Source organism: Artemia sp. Qi Xiang Cuo, chromosome 10 (assembly GCF_049724085.1).
Source record: "Artemia sp. Qi Xiang Cuo chromosome 10, ASM4972408v1, whole genome shotgun sequence".
In the NCBI taxonomy this organism is placed as follows: Eukaryota; Metazoa; Arthropoda; class Branchiopoda; order Anostraca; family Artemiidae; genus Artemia; species Artemia sp. Qi Xiang Cuo.
Genome location: NC_142803.1, coordinates 39306053 through 39318953, shown reverse-complemented (window position 1 = coordinate 39318953; position 12901 = coordinate 39306053). Strand labels below are relative to the sequence as shown.

Genomic DNA, 12901 nt, shown 5'->3' with positions numbered 1-12901 from the left:
AGATAGTATGTATATATACATTTTTTTTAACAAAAAAAGGATAGCTGACAACAAACTTTGGATATCTTCAAATATTTTTTATTTTGATCAATGGGATATCTCATTGAACACAATAGCTTTTCAAAATTTTGACGAAAACTAGGGTAAAGGTACCGATGATTCGACAGTTTTTGTAAAAAAAACCAGTTTTTCTACTCCAGAAGTCCTAATTTAAAGACTTGGTTTGAAAAGGGTTTCAGTATGTAGGAAAAACATCTGGGAATCTAAATATGACGAGAAGTTTGAAGTTTTATCTCCAAAGGGTACAAAGCTCCGATTTTCCGAAACTAGAGCATTTTCACCTACAAATTCACAAATACACAACAAAAAAGTTACCTGTTTTCGATGCAAGTTGGAACCCAATTCGACACGTGTCGAAAATTGTTTTAAGTATGTAGTATTTAGTGTGATATTATAAGAAGTGTATTATAAGAATCATAAGAAGTGTGATATTATGCCCTAGATCACATCTTCTTTTTTCTAAATGCTACATATATGCCACAGGAATGCTATCTGGAATAACCCACTTCCTGTCAGTTTTACTGGCCCAGCAAAGATTGTTCATTGTTGACAGTGTAAATGTCATCAACATTTGGCCATTTGAAAGTGTGATCTGTGATGCTAATCCACATGAAAAATTTTAGTTTGGACTGTCCTTTGTCAGGAAAGTCCAAAATCCTACCGACAAAATATGGCACCTTGCTTTTTTGTCACTAACCAAAACGACATAGTATTCGTCAAGCTGCGGTTCAACTTCCGACCCAAATTTGAGAATTTTTTTTTTAGTTTCATTGACAAGTGCTAAGGAAAGGGAAAATTGACTTCCATGTGAACCTTTGCAATTTTTGGCAGTAGCGGGCACCAATAAATTTGAAAGCTATATTTTCGTCAGTGGAACCTAGAATTTTGACACCAATTATTTATCATTTGTTTTACATGTTCAGTGAAGTTTTGACATAGTCACCTATATTTCGACAGGACCTGTTGCTGTCTGTCGAAAATTTCGACAAGGTTACTACAAGATAATCTGAAAAGAAATAAATCAATTTATAGAAGCTATTATCTTTGTTTGAATTTGACTAAAGGAACATTTTTAGTGTGTCTGGTATTCGACTACATTAAAAAATAATTTTTAACACTTAGAACCTAGTTTCGACAATGTAATATTGGTTGCCATTTTAATTTAATTTTAGCAAGAAACACCCAATGTGACTATAATTCAGATAAAATCAGATGTAACTTGATGCTAATCACAATTTTGTTTTTGCAATAAATAACCAAGTAACAGCAGTTTGAACATTGCATACCTGAAAAATTGTCGGAGGCTCCTTTCTTGTTGAAACCAGGAAACTGACTGAATTAAATGTTCTTTTTGTATCTGGGTGTACCGGATATTGTGTCAACGTTTCCTGTCTTTGGAATACAAAAGTTGCTTCAAGAGATGGCACTCTAAGTCACGGGTAAGCAGAGTTATTCCGTTTTGAAGGAAAATTCCGACAAGGGTTCCGAAATTGCACTGTCGAATCATCGGTACCTTTACCCTATATGTATTTTGAACAGTGTTTTTAATTTTTTCAAAGTTATCTATGACGAATGAAAAATAAACTACTATAATAATCAATACGACTGGAAACAACTAATGAAAACAAATCGAATATATAATTTATGACGACATTAATTCCTGGAGCTCTTAACACTTCAAAATACAACACTGTATCTACAAGATACCTCACTTTGCATCACTGGTATAAATTTAAAAAAAATTATATTATGCTTTTCTTTCAATAACGTGCATAAGACTGAATAGGTTTTAATTGTTCTTTGATTTTATTTCTTATCGTCTTACTTTAATATGAACCTTCATTTTTCGTTGTTTTTTTTGCAAAGTTTAAGAACTAATTGGTATTTGTTTATTATTGGTTAATATGATGAATATTTCTCCTGTTTTTCAAGTTTTCGGCTTAAGAATTAATATATTCAATTCTAATTTGTTAATATCTTTTGATTTTTTTCTAACCCCTCCTTCAATGTTCCCTGAAAGTTTCAAATAATACCATTAGCTGAACCTGAGACGTTGAAGATCAGCCCTTTTACCAATCAGGATGCACATATATTTTTATTAATTTCAATATTCTCTGAAATGTTGACATACCATTTGACAACCAGAATGCATGTGGTATTTTTTTATTTAGTTCAACATGACAATCAGTATTTGAGTAAAGTTTCTCCATATAATCTTAGCTGTTCCAGCGATATTGAAGCTAGGCCCATTAATAACAGGAACGCACGTTAGCAAGCTGTGGCAGTGGCAAGCAGCCCCAGTCGCAGTTGTATCCGCGGTAGTAATAGTCTTAGCCTTGCAAGTTTAAAGTTACTACCCTTAGCCGTTCCTAAGGTATCGCAGATTTTTCGTACTGCTAGCCTGGATGCATATGGATTCTTATAATTTATTTCAGCTTGTCACTCAACATTTCTTAAAGTTTCATCTCACCCCCTTATCTTTTATCGACAATCCCACGATCGAACACTTCTCTTATATAAGTTTAAGTGGGTAAATGAAAATTACCATCTTCTCAAATTTCAAGAAACAAATTTCAACTTTAATGCTATTCATATCCCAGTTTTTCCAAAAATGACACTTATCCAGCTTTTTAAAGAACTTGAATTATTTTTTTTATTTAAATACATATAATCTGACATTCGCAAACAAAAAAGATTACCTATTTTAAAAATATCGCATGAAAATAGTCATTTAATTTTCTACTTTTTTAGATATCCATATACTTTGGCATGTATTATTTGACAGCATTACTTGGAAATTGAGGGTGCATTTACTAACTTTACTACACTCTAAGATATTTTGTTTATTTTTTAGGAAAATTTTACTATTGCATTTCTTCATCAAAATACATAATAACAGTTACATAATTGTCATTTTTAAAATTAGAATTTCTTGAAAACTGTCTTGGAAAACAGCCAAAAGGCATTGTCACGCGGGTTATATTAGTGGAGTGACTGATACGACCCTTTTCCTCTTACCCTTGACCCGGACAAGATAAAAGAAACTCGCCAAAAGAGAAAAGACAAACAAGCCTTCCTAGCACACAGGTAGCCAAGGGCCAGTTTTTTTTTCTCTTCGACGAAACCTCTTTCGGCGATTCAAAAGTTTTGCCATTTGTTTACAGTGTTCTCTAAAAGTGTGTCTGAATTTTGTAATCAGTCACAAAGCAAAATAGTTTCAAGCAAAAGTAGTTGCACTCGCAATTAGTTTTAGTTTTAGTCACGAGTACTCGTAGTCACAAGTTTTCGTAGTCGAAGTCTTTAACGGTCACAATTGAAGGTAATCGCCATAGCAAGTAATCTTAATTGTAGTTGCAGTAGTTATAGTCATGAAAGTTTCAAGAATTTGCTCTCACTTGTTCCTGCGCGTTAGGGTTATATTGCGAATACACCTTTTTGATGACCTGAATACATATAGCTCAAAATACCCCTCGATAATCCCCGAAATGTCGCCTCAATACCCTTAGACATTTGGGACATACTGAGGATCAAACATTTCCCACGTTTTGAATTATAGATCCTGCATGTAAAAAAACGAAAAATCTAAAAATTTCTATTTCTTGTCGTAGAGGCCTGGGGGCATGGCATCTCCGGAGGCATAATTGTTAGTCCTTTTGACAATTTCGAACAAAATGGTCTTCAAAATTTCTATTAGTTTTGAGAGGAGAGCGTCCAAAAGAGTGAGAGGGGCTGGTTGCCCTCCAATCATTCTTCAACATCCCTCTCAACATGTTCTGAAAGTATAAACTATATACCCGTAGCCGTCCCATAGATATTGCTGGTACTCCATATGCCATCTGGCGTATGGTGTGTTTCGATTTTGTTCGACATTTGCCTTAACGTTTCCTGAAAGTTTCATCTTAATATCCTTAGCCTTTTTAAAGAATATTTCAAACACGCCTATTCCCCAACAACAAAGCTTGTATATAAACAATGGTAATTCTATAACTTACGACCTTTGTACCAGGGATTGGGGAGGTTTTGTAATCCCTATAGGCATAGTTACTTGAACTTAAGACTACTTTGCACAAGATTGCTATTTCAAAGCTTTGATCGGAGGTCTTGGAGGACGGTTGCTAAAAGAGCATGGGAGGAGAAGCCGATCAATGCGGTTATTTTCTCTTTGCGAGCTTTGATTATAGACTAAACTCATGGTTCAGAGTTAGCCTTGCTAACGCGGTACAACTGTAATGTTTTCGGTACAGTTTAGAGGTCCTTGTACGATGTGGTACGTTTAGATTTTTTTTTTTGGTACGAAAGAACTGCTCCTGTACATTTTTTTTACTCTTTTTTTTCTTGCTCGGATACCAGGGTTGGAACACCCACGGCCCCTTTGTGACTTTCTATTAAGACTTGTGATTTAATGTGATTATTTTCTAGATACCACTGTTACATCATTGTTGGAGAATGGTCCTTCTTCACATATATTGAGAACACAGTGTGTACCTGGTTTTACAAGTGTGTATGTTAAGCAAGAAATTGAATCTGACTGCGAGCCTGAATCTGGAAGTACCATCCATGAATTTGCTGAAAATGATGCAAGAGAAAACGAGAAAGCTGAAGAAAAGCCGAAATCTTTCAAATGTGATGCTTGTGAAAAAAGTTTTGTTTCTTGTTACAGTTTATCTAAACACCGAAGAACTCATACTGGAGAAAAACCTTTTGAATGTCATATATGTACAAAAACTTTTAGTCAAAAATCCCGATTGTCTGATCATCAAAGAATTCACACTGGAGAGAAGCCTTTTGAATGTGAAGTGTGTGGGAGATCATTCAACACAAGCTCTATTTTATCGCGTCATCGAAGGGTTGTTCATGCCGGGGAAAAACCTTTCGCATGCGATGTCTGCAAGAAACGCTTCTCTAGTAGCCACAATTTAACCAGGCACCAAAGAACTCATACTGGGGAAAAACCTTTTAATTGTGATTTATGTGACAGATGTTTTATTTCCATTCGTGATTTGTCTATACACCGAAGATCTCACACCGGAGAAAGTCCTTATGAGTGTGACATTTGTGAAAAAAGTTTCACTACTAATCAGAGTTTATCAATTCATCAAAGAACACACACTGGAGAAAAACCTTTTGAGTGTGATGTATGTGAAAAAAGTTTCATTTCTAAACAGAGTTTATCTATGCATCAACGAACTCACACTGGAAAAAAACCTTTCCAATGTGATATATGTAAGAAAAGCTTTCCTTCTAGTTCTAATTTATCGAAACACCAAAGAAGTCATACTGGTGAAAAACCATTCGAGTGTGATGTATGTGGAAAAAGTTTCACTTCCGGTCATATTTTATCTATACACCAAAGAATTCATACTGGAGAAAAACCTTTTGAGTGTGATGTTTGTGGGAAAAGCTTCACTTCTAATCAGAATTTATCTATGCACCAACGAACTCACACTGGGGAAAAACCCTACAAATGTGATATCTGTGAGAAAAAATTCATGAGAAGCTCAAGTTTATATACTCACTGTAGAATTCATGCTGGACATAAAACATTTCCAATGTGACGAGTTTTGCACAAATACTGAGGGTTTTATAGGGCCCAGAATATTTCGAGTAAAGCGTAGATTACACCAGTTCATGAAGTCAGCAACACCGTAGTTATTTAGGTTGTTTTTGATTTGCAGTATAAATTTGATTTTTTTCAACTTTAGTTTTTCAATCGTTTTATTTTCCCACTTTATTACGTCATTCAATATTATACTTAGATGTTATAAGTTTAATGGCTTCAATTATTTAATAGGTACTTCTTTAAAGTTTTGAATGTCTTCTCTACTTATATAATCTTTATTATAATTAACGAATTTATTATCATGTCTCATAATAGTGTAACTTATTTTTCATAGGTCTCTGATGGTACAATGATAAGCATACGTGCTTGTAACGAGTGGTTAGGATAGCTGGCATTCATCAAGACTGGCCATAAAAATGTAGTTTCTAGTTGAAAAATTGATTCTATTAAAAAAAGAAAAAATTAAATAGCACTAGATCTAACAATTTCCTATAAAATGAGCCATTGAACAATTCTCTACGATGTTCCAGTTCCAAGCTATCTGTGGAAAAGAAACAAAAGAGAAAAGAAGAAATATGCCGTTTATGCAGAATATCGTAGTAGCTGCCACTTTTCTTGATTTTCAAGCCAATATATTTCCCTTGTTGTTCAAGCCAAGGGACGGTAAGTTTCCTATATAGGGGTTTCAGACTAGGCGGTTCTAATGGTGTACTTTTTGTTTTGATTTGACTATTTTTAGGAGTGATGGGCCATTATGTATCTTAGCATTGGATGTGATCGTCTCTTACTAGGTTGCAAGCTACCGCTGCAACCCGGATTGAAAAATCGTTGATGTTTGTTCAGTTCCATGTATGTCAGTTGAAAATTTCAGTCTTTATTTATCAATCAGTTGGAATACGTATGTTAATAAAAGGTTAGATTTAAGGGATGTTCAATTTTTGGAAATTGTCAAAACATTTCTATTGTCTGATTGGAAATCTTTAAGTATTTTTTTTTTTTTGCTAAGGGAATTGCATGATCTTGATGGGACGGGGAAGGGGGTCAGAAATGTGCCAAAAAACTGTTTTGTTTTTTTATATCGTACTTGCAACCCCAAGTAACTGATGAAAAGGAAATTTAAGTTAAACAATGTGTCCGATGAAATTGAGGCTGGAGAGAGAACCAACAAATTCCTCCCCAACGTTAACCTGATAGCCCCACTTTTAGTTACGACAGCTATTGTCTATAGATGTTGATTTACCTTATTATTTTATTTGTTGTTGTGTTTTTATTGATGTTACGATACATAGAAAACACAATATTCGAAGTAAAAATTCGAATTCTCTTGGCTTTAGGAGAGTAGGGGCTTGTTAACTCGGCTATTTCCTGTGACAATTTGCGACTCCTTTTTACTTGACTTGAATATTCATTTTAATATTTCTTCTTAAAAAGCGAAGTTTCTTTTATATTTTCTTTTGTTGTTTTGCTGAGGACAGTCCTTGGATATAGGGTCGAAATACTCATTTAAGTTTAAAGTTCCACTGTTTTACGAAAAAATTCCCTATTGTTCCACTTTTTGTTTGTGTTTCATTTCTTTTTGGATTAATAGAATCATCTTCAAGTAGGATGTGATTTATGTAATTTTAATTGTTGCTCATTTTTATTAGGTTTCAATTATTCATTAAAATTAGATTTTGATCGTTTCTGTTAGAATCGTTGTATACCTTTATTTCTGATCATTTTAGGCTTTAATATGACTTTATTTTGCTTGAGTTACTCTTTTGAAATGCATATTCTTTGTTATCAATACAAAGAATATGTGACTACTTAATTTGTCAAAAAATTGTAAGTGAAGGTACGACTCTACCTTCTTTTTCCTCATTCGAGAACTTAGCTGTTCTTCATGATATGCAGCCATGGGTCAATTTCTCTGAGGTGCACTTCAATAAAGAAACTATCAGCCGTTCGTATTTTTTCCAAAGGTACGCCTCAAAATTTTTTTGTTAGCTCTTCAATTTTGTTGATCAATGAAACCAGAACTGTATCATCTTCGCTTAGGAGTTGATTTGCTTGCTGTAAGCCAAAAAGTATCTCTTCTTAAGAATAATCAAGAACTATGAAAATGAGAGACTGAAAGAAAAAGAGAAAATGAGAGTGCTTAAAAAAAAGGGTAAAAAAAAATTCTGTTTTCCGTTTTAGTTATGAAAACGGCTTGTAACTGTAAGTGACAACTTTTTCGGACATGTGAAGAACTACTCCTTTTTACATCTACAATTTTTAATTTTAAGAATATAGTTTGTTGCCAGGCCAGAGAAACGTTTAACATCTCAAGTACTTATTTCAGTCTTTTGGATTTAGACGTTAGTATCTATTTATCAAACCTATCGAACAAAGCTTTCAACTCGCAACAGAAAGTGGCAATTGATTTAGATAACAACATTTAAAAACTCCATGTTTAATCGGTAGTTTTCGATTTATACAAAGTTGTAATAATTATCAGCAGACAGAGAGCAACAAAACTAAGAACCATGGCTTGAAAATACAACAAAAGGTTAATTTTGTAGAGACATAATATAGAGGACTTTTTGCAGGTATCTTGATGTCAAATAAAATTAAGTATGGACAATCTGACGAATCAGAAAACCCTGATTCACCTAAGAAAAACTGAAGTAATTTTCTAGAAATATTTGAATTTCAGAATGTTCATTTTAAATTTTCACTCAACAAAATTGCAAATTTATTCAGTACAAAAAGACAATTATGCCTTTCTGCCAACAAACAATTATGCCTTTCTACCAATGACACCAATTCACTAAAATTTAGGTTGGGGTTGTAATAGTTTGTGTTCATTTTTTATAATGGAGATAAAAAAAAGATATTTGACCAATCTAATGCCCTCCCTTCCTCCATTGGAGCCCCATCTGTTCTTTAGTTGGTGTTTGGACATGGTACATTTGATAATGTTTACTTAAAAGTCAGTCACTTCAATACGATGGTGATTTTGAATTTGAGTTCAAACTAATCTCTAGTAATGTTGTAACATATTATTCAATACTAACGGATTTTCTTTTAGCATAGGCAGCGCAAGCGCTGCCTAAGTAAAGAGCAAAGTTGGCAGAATGTATTTTTCATTCTGACCCATAAACTTCGTAAAGGAGGAGTTATTGTAAAAACCTCAAAGGAGTTCATTTGATCTGAAATTGAAAGTTTTAGTGCCATTTTTAAGAGTCATCAGAGATTGGAGGGTAACCAGCTCCCAACCTCCTTCCTTTCCCTAATCACATCCAATAAAAAAAAAATCAAAATCAATTCGTTCAGCATGGTTGAAAAGGCAGTAATTACATCTTTGGAGATCCCCCCCCTCTTTATACACTCCTTCGGGAAAGGGCTATAAGTTATGCTAGTTACCCATTATTAATATGTAAAGTTTATGGAGGAGGTTGTCTTATAAACTTTGGAGGGACTCACTCCATTGGAAGTTCTAGTTCCTTTTTTGTGAGTCGAAAGTGATCAGAGGGTAACTACCCCCACCCTCCTCCTATACCCTCTTCTCAAAAACACATTCGATCAAACTTTTGGGTTGCCATTTTATTCAAAATATTCCAAAGCGCATATAATAATGCCTCCTGGGTTGACGCAACTCCCAGAGCCTAGGGGAAAGGTTGTAAGTTACGCCCTAAGGACATATAAGGTATTTTTTGAAGGGATGGTCGTAAACCTATTGAGGTGGCTCATCTGATTGGAAATTGAAATTTCTAGTTTCCTTTTTGAGATTCAAAAGTGATGGTGATAAACCAACCCCCCCCTTTACGCCCCTTTCATCAGATTGAAATTTTGTGATAGCCATTTTATTTACTATAGTCCAAAGATCATGTAACTGTACCTCCGAGGCTGACACATCCCCCCAGATTCTAGAGCCAAGGGTTGTTATTTATTCCTCGGGGGCGCAAAGTTTTATTGAAATTGAAAGTTTATGTACCCTTTTCAAGAATCAAATGTGACCGGAGGGCAACAAGCCCCTCTCCCCATAAACAAAAACGCCCATCATTTTCCAAAATAGAGCCAATAAAAAATTTTAGACTGCTATTTTTGTAAGCATAGTTGAAAGGTCCAATAATTATTTCTTAGGGGATGTCAACCCCCACAGGTCTTATGTTATGCAATTCGTCCATTGTTTACATATAGTATAAGTTATTGAGAAAGGTGGGCATATTTGACCTTTACATTCTGACATCACAAAGGGCATTCAGGTGAGCCAACCAGAGAATACTGACGGGAGTGTTGAACTAAATCAAAACGTTCTGTGCTTACGGGTAATCTAAAGGGAATAACTCAAGAATGAGTGAGTATTAATTCGGAAGTTTCAGGAAATGATAAGGGAGATGATCAAATGACCAAAAAGGCAATATTTACTCGCTACTACTACTACAACAACCACTACAATTACAACGACCACTATTAATACTATCACTACTACAAATAAAACTAGTGCTTTTGTAGTGAGTACTGCCAAGGCTGAGGATATTGAAAGTAAACTGAGGAAATATCGAGGGGAAAGTTGAACCAAATCAAAACGTACCATGTCCATACAGATTGTCCAAAGGGTGTACCAGAAATTTTTCGGGAACGGCTTACCTTATCAAGATGAAACGTCTGGGGCCTCATGAGGGGGTTATTCAACGTATTAAAAGGCAACATGTACATGCTAATATTGCTATTACTGCTACTACTACTATTCCTGCTACTAATACGACAGTATTACTGCTACTACAGCTTTTCTTACAAGCACTACTAACATGATACTAGTACTATTACAGTTAAGCCTATAAAAATTAAAACTTCTGCATACAAATATTGTCAAAAGAGAATCTCAAGAATGGGTTTCGGTATTAAGTTGGAAATTTCAGAGAATCCTTAAAGGGGAAGATCAATTGAACAAAAGGTAATATATGCAAGGTGTTACTAATACTACTACCACTGCTACTTTTACTGCTATTACCACTAATACTACTGTTACTAAACTACTCCAATTAATACTTCAACCACAACTACCTTTAGAGCTAAGAACATTAAAATGAAAAGGGCGTCAAATGGGGGTCAAAAGGGCACATCAGCAATATTTTTGGAACGGCTTACCGTATCAAGATGAAGCTTCCGGGATATCGTGAGGGGGATGTTCAACCGACTAAAAAGTGACATGTAAATGCTACTGCTTCTATCAATACTGCTGCTACTACCTTTACTACTAAAAACAATACAACATTACTACAGCAGCTACTTCTCCTAATACTACCACTGGTACTATGATACAAGTACTAAAAAGCTGATTATATGAAGGTGAAAATTTAAGAGAATATTAAGGGGAAATTTGAACTAAATCTAAACACATTATTTGCAAGCAGATTCTCAAAAGGGCGTCTCTCGAGATTAGATTTGGATATTAAGTTGGAACTTTCAGAGAATGCTTGAAGAGGAAGATCAATTCTCCTACAGGCAATATGTGCACGCTACTACTGTTACTACTACTACCACTGCTGCGTTTTTTTACTACTCGCCATGGGAAAGCAAGAATGTCGTAAGTGACACCCCTACTCAAAATTGTGTTACGACACCTATCAGCGTTATTTTTTACGAACTTTCTAATGGTGCAGTTCGTTTTACTGTAAAATGCCTCCCGGCTGCACAAATCAATAATTCAACTTTATTGTAAGTGCGTGTTTCTCACTTTTGTGAAAGCGACTATTGTCGTAACTGACCAGAGGACTAGCCTGGGGTATTTTATCGCAACTGTATAGCTTCTATCACTAACATCCGGGAAGAAGAAGAAGAATGACGTATTAGAATGCAAATATGAATAATAGGAAGAATATACAAAGAAAAAGGTTGGCATTTACTGGAGCACTCAACTGTTTTGACTCTCTGTGGTTAGTAATTAACCTTCTATCTTGGCATTTAGTAAATTCCGAATTATAGGAGATTTTCAGTACCTTAGTTTACAGAAGAATGAAGGAAGTACTCTGGTATCTTTAAGAATTTATAGGAATATTCTCAACCAAAGTTACAATTTGGGCTTCCATAAGCCTAAGAAGGACTTATGTGACACATGCGAAGAAAAACGTGTTGCCAAAAAACATGGCATTTAGTTGTCAGAACCAAAAAAGAAGAGTATCGATCGACTTGGCCTTCGCAAGGCTAAGACTAAAGAGCAGAGAAAAAAGGATAGGGCTAATAGTTCCGTACCTCTTCAATGCTTCAACCTTCAAAATGTATCCGTGCTTCCCCGTGGTAATGCTTCTTCTTCTTTCTACAAACAAAAAATTACAGCATATTGCTTGACGAGTGTATTCTCATATTAACAGGGTTCTGGGGAACGCACAGAAGAAATGTGCTGCGTAATGTGGCCTGAAACAGTTGCAGGTCGTCAGGCAAATGACATAATAAGTGATGTTGCCCATATGATTGAAAGAATTCTATCTACCTATCCTGACTTTACTGAGATTATCACTTGGTCGGATTCTTGTGTGCCACAGAAACAAAATTCAATCATGATCTTTGCTATTGAAGAAGTATTTCGTAATTACCCTAGACTGTTGAAAGAAACAATGAAGCATTGCGACCCGGGTCACTTGAGAATACAGGAAGTACACACAGTCAATAGTTATACAGAAAGAAGTCTGAAGTACCATGGTGTACATCCACCACTGAACTTGGTTAAGCATCTAAAACAAACTTAGCAAGAAGCACCCGTAAGTCATTATTCAAATGAAGAAAGTTCTGATTTTTCAGCAGGCCTCCAAAATCTATACGTACGATAATGTTCCAGTCTCCAAAGCTAAACAACTTCAGTTTACACAAGGCTACTCGAAAAATGTCGGTCACAAACGGTCGTTTTCTGGTGAATCAATCTCTAAACTAGACATTGCTGTGGAGAATAAACATAAGGCAAGGCAAAACCCTATTCCACAATAGTGGTTGAGTTTTTTTGTGGTCCAAAAGCTGTTGGATTTCAAACCTGTAATTTCTGTTCATAAAATCAAGGAGGTTTAGTCAGTCCTCCGGATTAAGACTCCTCTAAATTTGGAGTAATACAAGTGCGTTTTTGCAAGCATGGGTGGAGAAAAAACCACCCACCCACTGCAGTAGAGACAGTTTTCCCAGAAGCAGGATCTGTAACCCCCCTTTCCCTGTTAATAAGGATGAGAAGGGGTAGCGTCCATCAGTAAAGACTAATCAGTTAGCTTGGTTTTTTGCCAAGTAATGGAAATTTCTGAAGTTGGATCATAACTATTTTATATTAAAATT

At 35.2% G+C, this 12901-nt stretch overlaps 1 protein-coding gene across 1 annotated transcript in view; it reads left to right on the top strand.

The window, feature by feature from the left end:
• The window catches only part of LOC148947747 (uncharacterized), a 73476-nt gene that overhangs the window by 24111 nt on the left and 36464 nt on the right, over positions 1–12901 (top strand). The window contains exons 4-5 of the mRNA XM_089095418.1: positions 4480–5562; positions 9696–9699. Coding sequence (XP_088951544.1) covers positions 4480–5562; positions 9696–9699 — 1087 coding nt within the window. The remainder of the gene's footprint in view (positions 1–4479; positions 5563–9695; positions 9700–12901) is intronic.